The sequence below is a fragment of the Saccopteryx leptura genome, chromosome 7 (assembly GCF_036850995.1).
Source record: "Saccopteryx leptura isolate mSacLep1 chromosome 7, mSacLep1_pri_phased_curated, whole genome shotgun sequence".
NCBI lineage: Eukaryota > Metazoa > Chordata > Mammalia > Chiroptera > Emballonuridae > Saccopteryx > Saccopteryx leptura.
In genome coordinates this window covers 34,573,858-34,595,913 of record NC_089509.1, presented here as the reverse complement: position 1 = coordinate 34,595,913, position 22,056 = coordinate 34,573,858, and the positions used below count along the sequence as shown (strand labels likewise).

At 37.9% G+C, this 22,056-nt stretch overlaps 2 protein-coding genes across 4 annotated transcripts; one reads left to right on the top strand and one right to left on the bottom strand.

Annotated features, from left to right (window-relative positions):
• The first annotated feature begins 1,571 nt into the window (after positions 1–1,571).
• MMADHC (metabolism of cobalamin associated D) lies at positions 1,572–21,801 on the top strand. 3 transcript variants are annotated; one of them, XM_066345573.1, is made up of 8 exons: positions 1,572–1,648; positions 2,569–2,628; positions 7,334–7,478; positions 11,975–12,192; positions 15,747–15,852; positions 16,428–16,558; positions 20,205–20,291; positions 20,957–21,801. In XM_066345573.1, the coding sequence occupies exons 2-8, from the start codon at positions 2,620–2,622 to the stop codon at positions 21,149–21,151; spliced, it is 891 nt and encodes a 296-aa protein (XP_066201670.1). In that variant the 5' UTR covers positions 1,572–1,648; positions 2,569–2,619; the 3' UTR covers positions 21,152–21,801. The 3 variants fall into 3 exon arrangements, with proteins under 3 accessions (XP_066201670.1, XP_066201668.1, XP_066201671.1); XM_066345571.1 differs by having other exon boundaries at positions 1,595–1,712; XM_066345574.1 differs by lacking the exon at positions 1,572–1,648 and adding an exon at positions 1,833–1,887.
• Positions 1,853–2,413, bottom strand: LOC136378979 (basic proline-rich protein-like). Its single transcript, XM_066346489.1, has one exon. It carries the CDS (start codon positions 2,411–2,413, stop codon positions 1,853–1,855), a length of 561 nt encoding a protein of 186 aa, XP_066202586.1.
• Positions 21,802–22,056: the final 255 nt, after the last annotated feature.

The following is a 22,056-nucleotide window of genomic DNA, read 5'->3' as shown; positions in this document are numbered from 1 at the left end:
CAGAAAATACCTTACAAAGACAATTGCCAGGAAGCAAAATATCAATGGATTGAGAAAATGCTCCAAAAAATGGCTTTTACCACTTACTTTATTTATACATTAGAATCAAAGGGGAGGACTTAAGGGAATTACATGAAATCCATTGGTGATTGATTAGGGAAGCAGGAGAAAGCAAAACTGGGAAGTCCTTGGGATTAGATAAAATGTAAAAGGATGCCTGACCAGTGGTGGCACAGTGGATAGAGTGACAACCTGGGACCCAAGTTCGAAACCTGAGGTTGCCAGCCTAAGCACAGGCTCACTAGCTTGAGTGCAGGGTCACCAGGGATCGTCGACATGATCTCATGGTCACTGGCTCGGACCCAAAGTCATTGGCTTGAAGCCCAAGTTCACTGGCTTGAGCAAGGGGTAACTAGCAAGGCTGGAGCCACTGCCCCCTAAGGCGTATATAAGAAGCAATCAATGAACAAAAACAACTAAAATGACACAACTACGAGTTGAGTTGATGCTTCACATCTTTCTCCCTTCCTGTCTCTCTCTCTCTCTCAAAAAAAAAGAAAAGCAAGCAAAAGGAATAGACACAAACTTCTTTCACATAGACAGGCAGAAGATAGTTAACAGTTTAACAATTAATATGATAATAATATCAATGAGTGGATTTGTAGTCCCTGCTCTGGTGTGGTGATGGTGCCCTGAGGGGTCTGAAAAGATTACCCTTACATTTCAAGGGCATGTTAGTCTTCCATTAATGCAAACACTGACCTTTGTTACAGAAAAATACCACCCTAGACGTCACTATCTACCATGAACTGTTTTTAGTTAGAAAGTTTTTTCAGACCATCCTATGTGATTGCTTTCAGTCTCTGTGTACAGGCCCGCCAGGCAGCCCACCGGAGTTTGTCAGGTTTAGTATGTGGTTCGTTTTTCATCCACATTACTATATAAGTATGTGCAATAGTTAACTGATTTAATCTTCATAAACAGTGTACGAGGTGGGCACTTACTATTCCTGTTTTAGAAGTAATGAAACCAAAAGCATAAGGAGACTAAGTAACTTGTCCAATATGATCCAAACAGAAATAACAGAATGAATCACATAGGGACTTCAGATAATTTAAAAATTAATGATAAATTTTAATTTAAATATTAAATTAATAAATAAAGATGATATACTACTTATCAATAAGTCTACATATATATTTGAACCTATTAAGGGCTGGTACATAAAGAAAAACATAAGTGTCCTATGCTAAAGAACTGTAAATCATTAATAATAAACTATGATACAAAGGACAGAAAACCAAACTTCCAGAAAGAAAGAAAATCTTGGGGCGATGAGAATTTATGAAATGGATCAATAAGTTAACGAACGAAATGAACTGAGCGCCTGGCCCACGCCAGGACTCCTCATCGCCATTCCCCAAGTCACCCTTGCCTCACCTCCTCCCTTCCCACCTCGTTGGCCGCCTAGTTCTACTGTGCGCGTGCGCAGCATGGGTTCGACGCTCCTCATCGATGCGCTCGGAAGCACCTTCTCCAGCCTGGTCGCTGCCAGCGTAGGCGCTTCCTTCCCCGCGGCCGCCGCCGCCGCCATTTTCACGGCGGGAAAAGGAGGGTCTGGGACAGCTGGAGGCGGAGGTGGTGACTGGTATGGAGGGTTTCTGCCCGCGGTAGCCCCTCCAAACTCGCCCGTCCTGGGGCCACAGCTTTCGGTATTGCCCCTATGCCCTCAGGGCCATGTCTCTGTCCCCAGTCGTCCTCTCACTGTGGCTTCCGGCTCTTTTTGCTTCCTCACTCTTCCGTTCTACTCGAACCTTTGTTTGGAGCTGTTGTCAGGCGGCCCTGACCCGTGTCAACATACCTGCTCCGACCCCTGGCACCGTCCGGGTCTGGCTCCACGCTCCGCGCCCGGGGCTAGCCCGTGTTGTTCCAGCGGTCCCGCGGGGGGCTGTGCCGGGCGGAGCGGGGGGCTGCGCGCGGGGGGCTGTGCCGGGCGGAGCGGGGGGCTGCGCGCGGGGGGCTGTGCCGGGCGGAGCGGGGGGCTGTGCCGGGCGGAGCGGGGCTCTGCGCGCGGGGGGCTGCGCCGGGCCGGGCGGGGGGCTGCGCGGGGCCGGGCTGGGGGCTGCGCGCGGGGGGCTGTGCCGGGTGGAGCGGGGCTCTGCGCGCGGGGGGCTGCGCCGGGCCGGGCGGGGGGCTGCGCGGGGCCGGGCTGGGGGCTGCGCGGGGCCGGGCTGGGGGCTGCGCGCGGGGGGCTGTGCCGGGTGGAGCGGGGCTCTGCGCGCGGGGGGCTGCGCGGGGCCGGCTGGGGGCTGCGCGCGGGGGGCTGTGCGGGGCCGGGCTGGGGGCTGTGCGCGGGAGGCTGTGCCGGGCCGGGCTGGGGGTTGTGCCGGGGGCTGTGCTGGGCGGGGGGCATCACGAGGCAGGGCGGCGGCCGCCTCGGTGTGGGCAGCGCTCGGACTTCGGTTCTGTCCTGGCTGAGGGCACACGGGAGGAGACAGAGGACGTTACCCCAGCGGTCTGTCGTTAAAGCTTAATGGTCACTGTCCTGTTTTGTTTTGTCTTCTCCAGGAATAACTTCACGGAAGGAAAGATATTTCGTGTCTGCTCTCTGTGCTAGAAATGGCCAAAGTGAGTACGTATTCTCTCAACAGGCAGGCAGTCTAGTGACATACTAGCTCGGGGTCTTGTTAGGATGTTGGAGAGACGGGTTTGGATTCTTGGTGGCATAATGGCTTTTTTTTGTTTCTTTTTTTAAAGTTGAATTAATTGGGATGATACTGGTTCAGAAAACCGTACAGTTTTCAAGTATACAGCACAGTACACTCTCCACTGATGTTTTTCGTGCTTCAAGTTACTGCTGCAAGGATTTTTAAAACATGCTATCGCTGACTATTTAGACAGGGGCACTGACCTCTTTTCCCTTAGATTGTCAAAAATGACAGTGGCGAACACAATAGCCATCCAGTATGAATGGATCAAAATTAAACGTATTTTTTTGTCAGATTAGCAAAAAATATCTTTTTTGGTGTGCCACAGAATTTTAGTGATTACTGTAGTTTATGTGTACCATGAAATGAAAAAGGTTGAAATTGCTGAGTTAGTGTATCAAATGTCAAGGAAAGTACAGGGTGTGAAAATAATGTTGGTATGCTTTGAGGGTAGTTTGAACATTCTTTTCAATACACGTATACTTCTACAAATTCAGTTTTAGAAGTGCATTCAGGGCCCTGGCTGGTTGGTTCAGTGGTAGAACATTGCCCTGGGTGTGGAAGTCCAGACTTGGATTCCTGGTCAGGCACACAGGAGAAGCAACCATCTGCTTCTCACCCCTCCCCTTTCTCTCTCTCTCTCTCTCTTTCTCTCTCACTCTCACTGTCTCACCCCCCCCCCACTCTCTCACCTTCCTGTACCCATGACTCTGTTTGAGCAAGTTGGCCAAGGGCACTGAGGTGGCTCCATGTCCTCTTCTGGGTTTTAGAATGGCTCTGTTGCCAAGCAACAGAGCAGTGGCCCCAGATGGGCAGGACACAGGGCAAGTAGGGTGCTTGCTGGGTTGATCCCAGTCCAGAGGCATGCAGGAGTCTGTTTCTGCTTCCCCACCTCTCGCTTAATAAAAACAAATAAATAAATAAAAAGAATTACATTCAGAGTCATCCTGTCTTTTTTTTTTTTTTTTTTAACAGAGAGAGAGAGAGAGATAGGGACAGACAGACTGGAATGGAGAGAGATGAGAAGCATCAATCATCAGTTTTTCGTTGCGGCACCTTAGTTCATTGATTACTTTCTCATATGTGCCTTGACTGTGGGCCTTCAGCAGACCGAGAAACCCCTTGATCAACCCAGCGACCTTGGGTCCAAGCTGGTGAGCTTTGCTCAAACCAGATGAGCCCGTGCTCAAGCTGGTGACCTCGGGGTCTCGAACCTGGGTCCTCTGCATCCCAGTCTGACGCTCTATCCACTGTGCCACCACCTGGTCAGGTCCTGTCAATATTTTTAAGAAAGATATTTCAGTAAATATTTATAATCTGTTTTTAAGCCATTTTTTATTTCTTTGTTAGCCAAACTGAAGGTTTTGTAGCAGTTTTAATATACCAGGTATCTTCCAAATCTTACAAAATGAGAGCAAAAGCTATTATTCAGGTAGACCAGAGAGAGAGATTGATTAACTTTGACTTTCTAGGGATTAATCCTAGCATAAGGATTCATATAGTAGGGGACATAAGACATAAAACAGCTGAAATAAAAGTAAGAAAGTAATTTTTTAAAAGTTATGTACAGATTCAGCTTTGTGGAAAAGGGAAAGTAGGGACTTGGGATCCATTAATCTGAAAAGCATTTAATTTGAGTTTTGAAAGAAGAATGGGATTTAGATACTCTACAGCAGGGGTCGGGAACCTATGGCTCGCCAGCCAGATGTGGCTCTTTTGATGGCTGCATCTGGCTTGCAGACAAATCTTTAATAAAAAAATAACGTTAAAACTATAAAACATTCTCATATATTATAATCCATTCATTTCCTACCGCTCATGTTCATGGTTGCGAGTGGCTGGAGCCAATCACAACTGTCCTCCGGGACAACACCAAATTTTTATTGGATAATGTGTAACGCACACGGGTTGTTGTATGTAATTCCGTTGTATGTACACGGAATTACATTTTAAAATATGTGGTATTCATGGCTCTCTCAGCCAAAAAGTTTCCTGACCCCTGCTCTATAGTTTCGTTGGGAAGAACTGGTGGTCTGTTCAAAGATAGGCCTCTTTCAAAAATTGAGAAGTCAGTTTTGCCTTCCTGAATATATGTGAATAAAATTATTGGGAAATAAGTATGGATTGTGGAATTTTGATTAAATAATAGAGAGTCTTGAATGCCAAACTCAGTAATTTAATTTAGACTATTCTTTAAATCATGCAGATTTAATCAGAGCTGTGTGTTAGGAAGCTTAGTATGGCAGCAATTTCCCAGGATAGTATTTCTGTAATAGAATCTGATAATACTAAGAATCTAATAATGTGATTATAGGGACTAGTTATAAAAGTAGACCACTAATGTTGGCCACATTTTATGGTGAATTTTTACCTAGCCGTAACCACAGAAAGGGATTTATTTTTCTTTTCCTTTTATTAAGTGATAGGCAGGAAGGCAGAGAGATTCTTGCATGTGCTCTGACCGGCATCCACCTGGCAAACCCTCTATGGGGTGATGCTCTGCCCTTCTGGGGCTATTGCTCTGTTGCTCAGCAACCAAGCTCTTTTAGGGCCTGAGGCAAGGCCATGGTGCCATCCTCAGTGCCCAAGGCCAACTTGCTTGAATGAGCAATGTCTGTGGGAGGGGGAGAGAGAGAGAAAGAGAAGGGAGAGGAAGCAGAGCATCGCCTCTCCTGTATGCCCTGACCAGGAATCAAAGTTGGGACTTCCGTGTGCTAGGCTGACACTCTACTGCTGAGCCAACTGCCCAGGGCCAGAAAGGGAATCTTTTTAAAAAGCATGTGCTATTCTCAAAGAAAAGACATTAATTAAAATAGAATACTAATATTGACCTGGCTCTATCAATTAATTCAGTAGGGTAAATAATTTGAAAGCTACTTTATAGATCCTCTTATTGATAGAAGGAAGATCATATAAAATTTTAGTTGTGATGTTCAAATGTACATTAAAAAATTTGTGTTAGTTTATATACATTGTAAACGAGGAATGGATGTTAGTAATGAAATATGCAGATACATGTGTCTTCCTTAGCATACATAGCAGGTATCATAAATGTCCAGGTCAATTAAGAAGCCTTGATAGGGATTTTGACAAATTGAAATGCCCATTTCTGTTATAAAGGGAACAGATTTGCTAACCGATGTTTTTGGAAATGTGAATCCAGTGCTGCCAGTGTTAATATCCAGTTTAAATTTCTTGTAACACTGTACCACAGAAAAATGTTTGTGGACGCATGTGGATGTGTTTCATACATGACTGGTTTTCAGTGGCTTTCAGCTGCTGGTCCGCCAGAAATTTTGTGCCACTTTGCAAAAATTAACCACCTTGATGTTGTGTGAAGATTACAAACCCAGTGATCTTGGTTGAATTTGCTTATGCTCAGGGTGATTCCTACCTTAGTGGACCCTGGAATAATTCTATTTTAACCATTCCCCAAGTGTAAAAAAGTTAAAAACCACTGGTATTTTGACCCAAGGATTTTGCTAAGAGTTTACACATTTAACACAGTCATTCATTATTACATCTATGACTAGGAAAGGAATTTAAGAGCAGAAAATGTATCACAAAGAACGGTATGTGCTAAAATGGAAGAAAGTGTGCATTGCCTTGAAACCAGGAGCAAAGATGGGAGATAATGGGCACTGTTTATAGCAGTAAAAGAAGAGAATGTTAGAAAATAAACAGGTTTTGATGCTAGGAAAAGTTTTGAAAGTTCCATACTTTAAGAATAGATTAATCTTACTGTTGGACTATCTTTTTGGTGTTGCTCATGAGGGCAATTTTTGGAGGTTCTCATTGTCTTTAGTGTGGCACTCTTTAATTCTGGCCATTATTGGAAAAGCCATGTACTTCTACCCAAAGTAACTTGTTACCTGTTTTTAAATATTCATGTTTATTGTCTTAATTAAAAATACATATATTGCTTGTCATATAGTAGGTACTCAATAGTAGAATAAAATTCAATTTTAAAAGATATATTGCTGACCTGGCCATTGGCTCAGCAGTAAAATGTTAGCCCGGCGTGTGGAAGTCTGGGTTTCGATTCCTGGCCAGGGCACACAGGAGAAGCGTCCATCTGCTTCTCCACCCCTCCCCCTCTCCTTCCTCTCTGTCTCTCTCTTCCCCTCCCGCAGCCAAGGCTACATTGGAGCAAAGTTGGCCCTGGCGCTGAGGATGGCTCTGTGGCCTCTGCCTCAGGTACTAGAATGGCTCTGGCTGCAGGAGAGCAAAGCCCCAGATGGGCTGAGCATCACCCCCTGGTGGGCATGCTGGGTGGATCCCGGTCAGGCACATGACGGGAGTCTGACTGCCTCTCTGCTTCTAACTTAGGGAAAATACCAAAAAGAAAGAAAAAGATATATTGCAGCCTATGGTGGCACAGTGGATAAAGCATTGACCTGGAATGCTGAGGTCTCCAGTTAGAAACGTAGTGCTTGCCCATTCAAGGCACATATATATTACGAGTTAATGGTTCCCACTTCTCCCCCCTCTTTCTCCTCCATAAAAGTGAATAAATAAAATCTAAAAAAAAAAGATATATTGCAGTGTGATTTGCCAGAGGTTGTCTGTGTACGTATAACATTTGTATCCAGAACAAATAATTTAAAGTTTTGTGTCATTTTTAGGTGCTCTGTAACAAAGCCAGACTGGTTTCTTATCTCCCAGGACTTCACTCATTAGTTAAAAAGGTTGTCTTTCCCAGAGCCTTTTCAACTGCAGGATCTTCAGGTTCTGATGAGTCTCATGTGGCCACTGCACCTCCAGATATATGTAAGTAAAAGATAACTGCTTATAAATGTTTCAGAATGTTTTGAGTTGTGTTTTTTGTAATATTCCTTGAGGTTTCACAGATTTTCTAAAATTGAGTTTATACCGTTTAATCTAGCCAGGGCTCTGCCTAAATATTTGTGTCAGAAAGCTACAACATTAAGAAAAAGAATGAATATTGCTTTCTAAAACTTAGTTTCTTAAACTTTAGTTTCTATCTTCAAACACATGCAGTCCTCCTTGAAACAAATCTGTTAATCCTGTTAAACTTACTCTTTTTGCCATTCTTTGTTGAATTTCTTAAATATAGTTGGCACTGTTTTACATATAAATGCTTATTGAATCACTAACTTACCCACTATCTACCAAGTTTACATCTTCTAATCCATCTTGTGTACCACTATTATATTAATCATTCTAAAACGTTTTAATTGTGTCACTTCCTTGATAACCCTTGGTTATCTCCCACTATAGCTAGTCCCTGGGTTACAAACAAGATAAGTTCTGTGGTTTTGTTCTTAAGTTGAATTTGTATGTAAGTTGGAACAAGTTCATTTATTTATTCAATGCAACTTACACAGATGTTTGAACATAGTATTTTATTTTTACCTTTCTGTGCATATAAATACTTAAACTTTTTCAAATACAGCTTTAAACAATCTTGGATAATGCAAAAGATGATGGACTTGTTAGAAAGGATGAGACTGGTGTTAAAGAGTCAGGGTTTGATTCTGCTACTCAAGTCAGTTTCTTGACTAGGGATCAAGGGAAGTTTATACAGAGCTTTTCATTTTCTCATCATAGATGGCCCTGTAGCATCTCAGGCCTTTGGTAATGATACAGTAAACCTTGGTGAACTAAACTGTATCAGATCTTGCTCCTCTAACTTTGCCATACCTGCTTCAGTGAGACGAAAAGCATCACCTAACTCTTTTTTTTTTTTTTGTATTTTTTTTCTGAAGCTGGAAACGGGGAGAGACAGTCAGACAGACTCCCGCATGCGCCCGACCCGGATCCACCCGGCACGCCCACCAGGGGCGATGCTCTGCCCACCAGGGGGCGATGCTCTGCCCCTCCGGGCGTCGCTTTGCCGCGACCAGAGCCACTCTAGCGCCTGGGGCAGAGGCCAAGGAGCCATCCCCAGCGCCCGGGCCATCTTTGCTCCAATGGAGCCTTGGCTGCGGGAGGGGAAGAGAGAGACAGAGAGGAAGGAGGGGGTGGGGGGTGGAGAAGCAAATGGGCGCTTCTCCTATGTGCCCTGGCCGGGAATCGAACCCGGGTCCCCCGCACGCCAGGCCGACGCTCTACCGCTGAGCCAACCGGCCAGGGCCTCACCTAACTCTTAATAGAAGACTTTTTTAGTTCTGGAGTTTCTAGGTCCCTGTTTTCTTCCTTAAATGCTGTAATCTAATGCTCTGCTTCCAGAAGGTCTTCATTGGTTAGTTCTTTGCCATGGGAGTCAAGTAACTCTTTATGTCATTTTCACTGATTTCCAACTGTAGTTGATTACCAATAACCCAGCACTAAGGGGCTCTGTTCGTAAGTACTAATTGTATATACGTTGAATGTTTGTAACTCAGAGATTTACTGTGTTTTCAGTAGCAGTTCCCAAACTGTCCCCAAGCTATGAAAATTTTTCAAGGTCTAAAAAAACGTTTTTCAACATGTGATTAGTTAAATTTAAGAAGTGTTATATAGCTCTGGCTGGTTGCCTCAGTGGATAAAGCATTGGCCTGGTGTGTGGATGTCCCAGGTACAATCCCCAGTCAGGGCACATATGAGAAGCAATCATCTGCTTCTCTTTCCCTCCCTCTCTTTCTTCTCTTTCTCTGTCCCTCTCGTAGCCAATGGCTCGATTGGTTTGAGCTTCGGCCCTGACCACTGAGGAGAGCTCAGTTGGTCCAAGCGTCAGCCTCAGGCACTGAGGATACCTCAGTTGATTCAAGCATCAGCTGCAGATGGGGGTTGTTGGATGGATCCCAGCTGGGGCACATTCAGGAGTCTGTTTCTCTATCTCCCCTCCTCTAACTTAAAAAAAAAGGGGGGGGGGAACAAGTGTTATATACAACAGTCCTATCTTGGAGGTTTAATGCACAGTAAAATATTAAGGTAGTGCTCTTAGGAACTTACTATAGTATTATATCCTGAAGGGTTTGGGCATGGAATCTTTTTTTCTTGCAACACATTTCTTACAATGTAATGTAAGTTCACTTGGCAGTGCAAAGCTTCTCCTGGTTTTCTTGCCCCAGTTTTATAACTCTATCTCTGATTACTCCCCAGTATATATCATCTGAAGGCAAAACATACATGTATCATAAATGATTCATCATTCAGAATACGTAAAGGGTTTATATCATGAATATATTTTTTAAAATTTATAGACCAATAGAAAAAACACAACAGTAGAAAACCAAACAAAAAATTTAAAAATGCATATGACCAGACTATTCCTGGAAGAAAAAACCTAAATGACCAGTCAACATGAAATTATGCTCAATTCCACTATTAACGTGGTATTTATTTTCTTTCAAGAGACCTACATCTGAATAGTCTTTCAAACCTTTCTTGTTCAAAAATAACTAATAGGTGTCAGTTTGTTAACTGAGCCCAGTCAGTCATTAGTGTCTGTCAGCCTTATTACTCAAGGTCGTCTTCAAACCAATAGCATCAGTGTCATCTGGGGACTTTTTAGAAATGAAGAATCTTGAGCCCCGTTCCAGAGCTACTGAATCAGCATCTGCATTTTTACAAGATCTCTGATGATTCTTAGATGATTCTTAAATACTTACAACTTTAAGAATTACTAGGCTAGAATGTTTGGGTTGAGAATTATGAGAGACTGTCTAGGTCAGGCATGGCAAACATATGGCCCACGGGCTGGATCCGGCCGCGCAATGAGTTTATGCGGCCCGCGATTAAATTTTTAATATTCTCCGCTACTTTAAAATCTCAGCTACTCAGAAATGGAAGTGTCTGATTATTGGAAATCGAGATATTTAAGAAGATAGTGACACGGAAAAGAATTCCGCGTGTGACTAATCTAGGGTTAACTTCCAATAATTGGTCAAATGGATTCGCGATACTTCATTTTTTTAAAAAAATTCCATTATAAAGATTTGCAATTTTTGTACTCTTCTGTACTCGATGTGAACTGTTTGACATTTAGCGGCGATGTGAAACCCACATTCTTTTAGGCAGAGTTTGCCAGTGCGAACCCAAGGTCAAACAATTCGTTGTTTTTGTGGTCAAGTGTGCTGAACCAAGTGGCATTGTAGCATAGACAGCAGCTGCAGTTGATAACTGAAAATGTGTCAGGCTGTTTGTAAAACGGAATAATTGTTTTATTTGCGATATAACCCCTTCAAGCTCATTCTATTAATTAAATACTGTTTCGACTGATTGTGATACAGCTCGGATATTTATGTGGTATGTAATTATATTTTTATTAAAATAATATTGTATATTAAAATTTTTTTACTCACATTAATTTGTAAATTACATAATAAAATTTTGTTTACTTTAAAAGAATCATTTTTGTATTTAACATTTTTTAATTTTAATATTTCATCCGGTCCTTGAAAAGTTTTCTTTCTAATCTGGCCCAGGAGCAAAAATTGTTGGCCATGCCTGGTCTAGGTTCAGGAGGAAGGAGTTTCATGATTGGTAGATGTTTGTCATAGTTGTAGAGGAGGTATCTGGTGACACAGTCCAGTGATTGAGAAGCCATATTGATACGGTCATTTTTAGTTTGGACAGAGTATTAAAAATATTTTTTTGCCAGCTGATGTCTTCAGTGGTTGTCCCTTTCTGTAAACAAAAGTCCTACTCTTATTTCTTTGTTGAATTTTCTACTTTATTCCTTTCTGGATCTTTTTGAATTTTTTACAAGTAGGTATATTTTTAAAAAGTAATATAATGTAGTCTCTTCTTCTGTTAAGTATTTAATTTATGTTAACTTATTGTGGCTGTAAGCAGGGCATTATGTCACATTGGTTCATACAAGGTTATTTTCATTCCATTACTGTTTTGTGCCACCAAGTAATAGCAGCTCCATGCCCCCCCAAAGGTAACTGCCCCTATTAAGGTCAGTGTGTTTCCCTCTAGATCTATTCTTTTTCTGAATTTAAAAACAAATAAGGTTTTAAAATAAATGTCATGTATGCTATTCTTGGACTTAGCTTTTTCTTTTAATATAATATGTCTTGGACTTCATTCAGTATCAGTAAAAATTTACTACATTATTTTAATGACTATCAAGCATTATATAATATGGACTACAGTACTTTATTGAATCTCCTAAGAATGGACTTGCCTAGGAGCTGACAAATGGCTACTTTGATTAGTGTTTTGGAATTGATTTGAAACTAATTTATAATCACATAGGACAGCAAATTTCAAAAGTCTATCATGTAGGTAAAAAATGCCTAATTCATAGTTTCAGTCTACCAGTACACTTGTTTGTTAAGGAGAAAATGATACATTTTGTTGTTTCTCTTCAGGCTCTCGAACAATATGGCCTGATGAAATTATGGGCCCATTTGGACCTCAAGACCAGAGATTCCAGCTTCCTGGGAACATAGGTTTTGATTGTCACCTCAGTGGGACCATGTCACAAAAGAAAAGCCACGTTCATAAAACTTTACCCGATGTTCTAGCAGAACCTTTATCAAGTGAAAGACATGAGTTTGTGATGGCACAGTATGTGAATGAATTTCAGGTAAATTGTTTATATATACAGTATTCTGTTTTTCTAATTATTAATGCTTTGTTAGTTTCTTACTATAAACCAGGGGTAGTCAACCTTTTTAAACCTACCGCCCACTTTTGTATATCTGTTAGTGGTAAAATTTTCTAACCTCCCACCGGTTCCACAGTAATGGTGATTTATAAAGTAGGGAAGTAACTTTACTTTATAAAATTTATAAAGCAGAGTTACAGCAAGTTAAAGCATATAATAATAATCACTTACCAAGTACTTTATGTCGGATTTTCACTAAGTTTGGCAGAATAAATCTTTATAAAACAACTTACGATAGTTAAATCTTTTTATTTATACTTTGGTTGCTCCACTACTGCTCACCATGAAAGCTGGAATGCCCACTAGTGGGTGGTAGGGACCAGGTTGACTACCACTGCTATAAACATTATTTTCATTGAAAAAGAAAAATGCTTAAAAAAAGAAAAGAAAAAGGAAAATGCTTAATTTCAATACATATAAAACAGCATAAATAGATGTTTTAACTTGGCATTGTTCTATGTAGTGTTTGCTATTTTTTTTATTTTAGACTATAGTCATTTTTAGGTAATTAAATAATTCTTCAAAAATGTCTTTTTTATAAACATTTGTTTCATCAAATATAGATAATCAGATTTTTATATTACTGAAAATTTAGATTGTCTTTCATTTTTATAAATTATAATTATCACTTGTATATGGACCAAATTCCTACTAGTTTTACACTCCTTTAGCCATTTAAAAACTTAAGAAAATTTCAAGATTTCTGAAATCCTTTAGTTACTATAATCTAAAAAGAAGACATAAATTTATTTTTAATAAAATAACATTTCTGAGGGTTTTATAAAATAAGTTTTTTAAACTGGCATTACAAGATGAGTATTTTTAAATGAGTTTAAACTGGTATTGCTTCATTGCCCAATCAAGTGGAAAGCAACATGTAATTTGATGTATCTGTCAAACCCCTGATTCTTTTCAGGCTTGTTTTGTTTTGTTTGTTTTTAATTAAAAGCAACAACCCCTTATAGTTATTATGGGTTATATCAGATAACCTAATATTGGGACACAGTTGACCTCTACTGACTTTTTATCGCAGGTAATTCCTTAGTCTTCTTGGCTCCTCCTCTGTCTACCAATCACATGACATACTCCCTGGTCACTTATTTCCTTGTCTTCCTTTCACAGGCTGTGCTTTTGTAATTCCTAACTTAGTATTTCTATTTCTGACATTTATGGTTCTGTAGTTCTATCTGCCTGTCAGGCATCTTTACTGGATATCTCTCAAGTCCGCAGATTTTGCATAGGTAATACTGAATTACTCCTTTTTTTTTTTCAAAACATGTCCTTACTCTCATGTTACCAGTAATATAAGTGACTTAGCTTTCCTCTACTGTCCCAAGGTAAAAATCATATATTGCCAACCTTGACTTCTTTCTCCATCATACCCCTATAAATAGTAATAAAATCTCATTGCTTTTATCTTTTGAAATAGCTCTTAAATTTTTTTGTGCCCTTTCAATTTTCACTAATATTATCAGAGGTCTAGGCCAGCTTATCTTACCTAGATTCTTAGAGGCATAATATATAGTATGATGTACTATGGAGATAAAATAAATCTAGGTTAAAAGGTTAGCTCTGCCATTTACTTAATTTTGCCACCTTGAGAAAATGACTACCTTTCTGAGCCTGTCTTTATATGTAAAGTGGGGATAATAGTCTCTGGCCCACAGAGTTATGAGGATCAAATGTGAAAGTGTACGTGAAGCAGTAAGTGAATAATAAGTTGGCTTTTACTAGTCTCTACTTGCTTCTTATTGTCATGCATTCTCCACATTAATATTTGCACTAGCTTATTATATCTTACCTTGCTATTTCTCATTGCTCATAAAGTAAAATTTTCTTAATATGGCATAAATGGCTTTCTACAATTTTGGCCATTATCTCCCACTACTTTCTAATTTCTCTGCACCCCACTCACAGCATATTTTTAATTTTTTTAAAATACACCATTCTCTTTGACCATTAAATGCCTTTGCACTGTTATCTCTTGCTGGACTGTTTTTCCTCCTCAGTTTCTAACCTGGATCTCACCTATCAGACATACACATTATTGAACATGTAGCTCAAATATGATTCCAACCTATTCCTGATTTCTCCCAGCAAAGCAAGTTTCTTCCCTGTCTATGCTGCTAGAAGACTCTTCATAACTCTGTGGCACTTTTCCTATCGGATTACATTAATTTGTTCATGTAACTCTTTTTTCTGTTAGCTGTGATATACCTAAAAGAGAAGACTGGATTATTTTTAACCTTAATAGTGACTGTTCTTGTCATAGTGTCTGATGTTTAGTACGGGCTTAGTAAGGTTTTTTTGTTTGTTTGTTTGTTTTGTTTTTTTGTTTGTTTTTTGTATTTTTCTGAAGCTGGGAATGGGGAGGCAGTCAGACAGACTCCCGCATGCGCCCGACCGGGATCCACCCGGCATGCCCACCAGGGGGCGATGCTCTGCCCCTCTGGGGCATCGCTCTGTCGCGACCAGAGCCACTCTAGCGCCTGGGGCAGAGGCCAAGGAGCCATCCCCAGTGCCCAGGCCATCTTTTTGCTCCAGTGGAGCCTTGGCTGCGGGAGGGGAAGAGAGAGACAGAGAGGAAGGAGAGGGGGAGGGGTGGAGAAGCAGATGGGTGCTTCTCCTGTGTGCCCTGGCCGGGAATCGAACCCGGGACTTCCGCACGCCAGGCTGATGCTCTATCACTGAGCCAACCGGCCAGGGCCTCAGTAAGTTTTTGTTGAATAAAAGCCTCTAAGCTCTTCCCATAAAGAGAGCCTGTATATTTAGTCATCATCTTTCATAAGTTAGTGTTTTCCTCCCCATTTTACAGATCAGAGAATGAAAGAACAGAAGGGATAATTAGATATCACAAAATATCATAAGGTAATGTTGTATGATACAATTATGATGTTTTAGTTAATTTAGCCAACTTGTTTATATCATCTTATTTTATCAGTATATTTATACAATCATGGTATATCTCATTCAAGTTTTTTTAAATGTTCAGATCCTATATTCATCATAGAGAAAAGTTTGAGGATATAAGAAAAAACTATTACCTCACCAATAGATTGTGATTACAGTGTCTATCCTGTGGATTAGGTTCCAGAACACCCTGCGATAGGCAAAAATCTGCGAAGTAGCGACCTTATAGTTATTTTATTATTTATATATATTTAAGGCTTTATTTTTTTTTTTATTGTTTTCAATTTTTCAGGCTAGAAAATGCTTATTTACCACAAAAATAATTAAATATATAAAAATACCCATATACCGCAAAATCCCATGATATAGCAAAAAATCAGCAATACAAAATTAGATATATACAATTTAAAAATCCGCGATATAGTGAGACCATGAAAAGTGAACTGTGATATGGCGAGGACAACTGTATTTAAAAAAAGCTTGGAAGAGAAGTTCATATAACAGGCAAGGTATTTTATTTGAACTCCATATTTTGTTTAATTGTGTTGCTTTTTTTCTCTTAGGGTAATGGTGCACCTGTTGAACAAGAAATTAGCAGTGCAGAATCATACTTTGAAAGTGCCAAAGTAGAGTGTGCAATCCAAGCATGTCCAGAATTGCTGCGAAGAGGTATGTTGTGCTTCTGTGCAGTTTTATACTACTGTATATTAGATAATGTCACTAGTTTTTTAATGTGTTAACTAGTACCATCTATAGGTATTGTAATGCTTTATGTTTTACTTAATATTTTACCATGTCTGGTGGGAAATGATTGCGTGGCCAAGATAGAGGCTTTCAAATGTCCCCTGACATCCAAACCTCATGCTGCCATTAGATAGGAATAGTAGAATTTTAAATAACTTCCCTGTAGCTTTCCCAAAAGTCATCTCATTGCTGGGTGATTATTACAGCTATAATTTCATAATCTGATTTGTAATCATAAGAAAAACGTAATAATAAACTTTTAAATTATAACACTAATAATATGTAACCCTTTAGGATTTTTGTTAGTAATTTTTGAGTTCATCCAGCAAGAGCAGAAGTGAACCAGAACCAAGTCTCTGTCACTCTCTTCACCAGTAATAAATTGGGACCACAATAATTGAAGTTAATCGTTTTTCTAAAGAAGTGCTTTTATGCAGTTTCTTTTTTATACAAACCTAATTATTTTCTCCCTGGAATTCTTGTTCTTATTGTATTCATAGATTTTCAGTCATTGTTTCCAGAAGCAGCCACCAACAAATTAGTGATTCTGACTGTAACACAGAAAACTAAGAATGATATGACTGTTTGGAGTGAGGAGGTAGAAAATGAAAGAGAAATGCTCTTAGAAAAGGTAATTTTTTTCAATTGGTGACAATTTAATTTTATGATCTTTTCTAAATAGGAGTGAACCAATGTTTTAAACCCGTTGGGTGTATTTTCTAGGCTTTATTAATTCTCTACTAACATTTCAGGGCTAAAGAACTTACATCTTTTTTAAGAAGAACAATGCCACAGTTTTGAACAACTAAGATTCTGTCTAGTACTTTCCTTAATTTTTTTGAATTTAGGTCTATTTTAGGAAATTTGGAAAATAGGGTAAAAACAAAAGAAGTAAACTCTTCATACTCATTTCTTTTTCCCTCCCTCTCTCTGACCTTCCTCACTCCTTCCATATCTCTTTCTATCTCTCTCTCTTTAAAGCATGTCAAATAAAAAGTGAAAATTACCCTAGTCTTCTTCAAGGAGTAAACAGTAACTGTGTACAGTACAATACTCATAAAAATCTATATGCCCATGTTTTTTCTGTCCTTTGCTTTTATCCCAAAGGTGTATTTTGACATCTTTTCATAACATTACACATAGGTACATTTTATTCTTTGTAAAATCTGCATTGTATTACATTGCATTGGTAAACTTTAAATTTTGTAAATTACTTAATATTTTCCTTAGTAATTTATTTATAAGTTGAAAACCAAACTTCAGCTTTTGCAGGCAGTAAATGTACATATATATTTTTTGCACACACATATCTATAGATTTCTAAATAAGAAATTGCTGAGTTAAGAGGTATAACCATACTAAATTTAGATAGATGTTGCCAATTTGCCCACAGATTGTCTTAGTGTACATGTTATCACCCTCACTTTCCCTGGATATTAGCATTTCTGTTCATTTTTACCAACTTGAGAAATTATAAGAGGTAACTTAGAGTCTTAGATTTTAAAGTTATATAATTATTTCTCTAAGAGTTTGATTTGGGGTTGTATCAATTTTGTGTCTACAAGATAGAAAGAAAAATATTCTTGTACCTGTGTTGGTTAGGAATAACTCACTTTGGGAATCTTAGCTAACTATAGTTGAAAAAATTACCTTTATTAATTTCCATGCAGGATAATGTTAGTTATTTATATGTTTTTTAGGGTTGGATGTGTGGTTCTCTTCATTTGTAAAAATATAATTTGCACTTTTAATAGTATCTTATGATGATGACTTAATAGTACTCAAAAATTCCACATAGAGCTTTGCTAATAAATTTCATGCAGTGGGTAACAATCATGAGCAAGTCATATGCTAGTTAGCAAGGAAATTACAGAGACATAAGACATTGTTTATGATTTGATAGAGATCTGAATTTACAGAGTTGAAATTTAAATAGGCATTAACTCAATAAACATTTGCTATTTACATTTCAAGATGTTTACTAAATTTATACTTATTACTGACATTTAGTCACCAGAGAGCTCTCACATATGCATTGCGTTAGTGATCCTAATTTGTGATCAGTTAAAGATTCTGAACCTCTCTTGATACTAACCCTGCTATAGTTGGAAGTCAGTTTTGTATAACCAGCTTCAGGGCTTTGAAATGACAACATGCTTTTATCTATGATTTTTAATTTTATAATGACTAGAGCTATTTTATTTTCTATGAGGAAAAAAAAAACAGATGTTAGTGATTACTTGAGAACCACATATATTTTACTATCCAAGTAGGTTATTTTATATTTTATGGTTTAAATTTATTCTGTATTTTTCCAGCAGATGTCAGTGTTTGCTGTTGATGAATAGAAATTTTAAGAGAAACATTTAATCTGGTTCTTTTCATGATAACTTGGGGTTCTTTTAGTTAACCTTTTCAAACACTTGATTGCATTGATTTGCCCTCCTTAATTTTTGTGTATAGCACATCTGTGCATGGAACTGTATGTAATCTAATGACTTTTCTGGGTCATATTTAGTAGTTTTCCTGTTTTTAAAATTATGAGGATTAATTAAATACAACAGTAAATATAAATATTAAGTATGAAGATAATCTAAAGAATAGGTATTATCTTAATGTTTTTCATTAGTTTACAAGAAAGCATTAGGAGAAAATAAGTTAGCTGAAGTTGTATACCTATATAGCAAAGGTCAGCAAACTTTTTCTGTAAAGAGCAGGTAGTAAATATGTCAGGCTTTGTAAGCCAAAGGGTCTCAACTAAAATTTATCCTTATATTGTTAAAGCAACGATAGAAAGTTTATAAATGATCGAGCATGGCCATGTTCCAGTAAAACTGTATTATGTACTCAAACAGGCACCCAGCCAGAATTGGTCTTCAGGTATTAGTTTGCTAACCCCTTATTTAGGACACGGTTCATATTCCTAAGGCTTTGACTTTCGAGGATCTCAACTGAAGTCAGAGGTGCTCAGTGAAGTCTGTGTACTCTGAGTGAGCCAGAGGTCCATGTTACCTAGCACTGCCCAGACTGCGCTGTCACCTTTCAGTGCTTAGCCGGCACTTTCTGCTAGGCCTCACAGAATCTCCTGACGAGCTGAGCTGTGCAACGTGTAGTGAATGCTCATCTGCCCCTGCTCCAGTACCCTACCCCACAAACTCCAGATGCTTCAGCAGTCCATTCTTGTTTTCTACCTCCTCAGCTCTGTGACACCATTATTTGCTTAGAATTCACTTTGCCCTGTGACAAGAAGTTGTCCACAGACAAAACTGGAAATATGCGGAGCACCTCATCTGTTTTCCTTCTCTCAAAGATTATAGTTTTGCCTGATTGGTTTGCAGGGTCTAAAAACAGTTGCTGTGTATATTTTTGTCAGTTGTATAATTCAGCAGGTGGCAAGTTGGGTACCTATTACTCGGTTATGGCTGGAAGTGGAACTGTGCTCCTTTATTTTTAAACATTTATGATCTGTCCTTTTTATTAATAACATTCTAACCTGGTCCTAATATACTGCTCTCAAAAATTTGGGTATATTTCAAAATAAATATGAAGCAATAAAATATCCCCTAATTTTTGTGAGCAGTATTTGTTACTGTCTCTTACTGGTTAGACTTCTGATAAAGCTAATAAAGACATCATAGGAATTAGGAGGGTTAAACCAAGATTTTGAATAGGTGATATATGCGCATCGTATGCGATGTTATACACCATACAAAAGAAACAGTATATAATGAAAAGCAAGCATCTTATTCAGTCCTGTCCCCTGTCTGTCCATTTACTTTATTTCTGTGTGCTTTTCCAAAAGTATTTCATGACTGAGTGAATAGATGTGTTTTTTTGAAGGGCATACAAACAAGTATTTTCTTAAACATTCCAGATAATGAGTGGTTCAGATATTTTTATTATGAATATTTTTTTTCCTTTCTTACCTTATTTCTAGCATTTCCATTAGTGGTATAAAATAGCAACTATAGCTTATAATTCATGATAAATTAAAGAATTAATAGCACAGAACTGATTAGAAATTGTTCCTAAATTAAGCAATAATTTAGAAGAAAAATACAATTTAAACTTTTTGAAAGAAATGAAAGTATTATATGAACTATTAATCTTTTGGACAGGTAAAATCATCTTAAAGCTTTACAGTTTATCAGTTTTAATTTTTAATCATATTGAGTTCTCTATCTGAAGCAAAATAATATTTGTTTAAAAACTTATTAAAATTAAAAATCTGCAGCAGTGCTATCTTGAGTATACTATTTGTGTCTTTTTCTGTGCAGTTCATTGGTGGTGCTAAGGAAATCTGCTATGCTCTTCGATCCGAAGGCTACTGGGCTGACTTTATTGACCCATCATCTGGTTTGGCCGTGAGTACTTAAATACAAAGTTTGAAAGCCAGATTATATAATTTGAAGAAGGAATAGTTTTTATTGTGAAATTGTTTCTCTATCACTTTAAATACTTTTAATTAAAAATAGTAAGTTAATTTTATCTTTGTTTACTTTACATTGAATTAGTTTACTTAGTATTTGTTGAAAATTAGTTATCAGTAGTTTGTTTAAGGAAGAAAAAATATTTTTAGAATTAAGAAAGTATGGATGGTAGAAGAAATATTTAGAAAAGTAATAAAAATTAACATTTTAGTTATATTTTGAAGATAACCAAACCACATATCATATTTGAAATTCTGGGTATATTTTTGCATTAGAAATAGTAATACATTTTTTAAAATTTTAAGTTAAGAATACATACTATTTTTTCTCAAAGTCAAGTAAGATATAGACTAAAAATAAAGAACTTATTCTGGGCTTTAGCTTTCTTTTCTTGAAAATGATAAAGGTGAGCTTAACTATAGATGATTGTCTAAAGTTTATTTATCTTAGGTATTTCATATGACCTTTTTATTTCTTATTTGGTTTTTAAAATATTTGGACTATTAAAATAGGTATGTGTTCATGTTTGCATGAAAATCGTTACTCCATTTTATTTCTTGCTAATGAAAATACTTCATTTTTTTGTTTGTTTTCTCCAGTTTTTTGGTCCATATACAAACAATACTCTTTTTGAAACAGATGAACGCTATCGACATTTAGGATTCTCTGTTGATGACCTTGGCTGCTGTAAAGTGATTCGTCATAATCTCTGGGGTACCCATGTGTTTGTAGGAAGTATCTTTACGAATGCAACACCAGACAGCCATATTATGAAGAAATTAAGTGGAAACTAATAGTAATGTCAGCTTAATTGCTTTACTATTTGTATTTAACATTTGGGTTGATCTATAAACACTGTCAGAGGCTTCAGTTTTTAAACTTTACTTATTTCTAGGTATTTATTTCAACACTTAATGAATTTTCAACATTGGCAAGGGTTTGTGATTTTTAAATCTCAAAAGTTCATTGTCAATGAATTCATGTTAAGCACATCCACGTTTTACAGAATGTGGTAATTAACATGTAATCATGGTATGATTTCCTGTTGTTACTTCTTCCCTGTATTGGAAAACCCTAGTTCTAATTATTTTCTCCAAAAATAAATTATACATTTGCTTATAATATGTTTTGCTCATTGCAGTATTTTTAAAATGTGATTCTAAAGACTCCTGAGAATCTATAATACTAATCTTTTATAAATTTTTTTAATGAATGCAGTTGAAAATTCTAGATTTGATGCAGATTTAACTTTTCCTAATTTTCTTTTTTCTCTGTTCTTATACCAGTCTGAGAATTACTTTGAAATAATGTACATACAGGAAAAGAAGAATAAGGATAATACTACATCTTTATGTATAAAGCACATTAGTCTCATCGTTATGCATACTAAAAAAGTAATTCTTCTGGATTGTAATAAATAAATGTGGACTATTTTGAGACAAAATTGTGCCTCAGCTGTTAAATCATCTCTCCAGTTTTAGCAGTAAATGGAAACTGATATATTATAGCAGTGCTCATTTGTGACAGAGCTTATTTATACAGCATTTTGAACTTTTTAAAAAATCACCTTTAATTGGTGAGGCTTTTGCCAATATGAATCGAGACAACTCTCAGGAGAACAAGTAACTTCTACCAAATGAATTAATTGAATAGGATTTTTTCAATTAATTGCCTGTTTTTAAGAGGAATGCATGGAGGT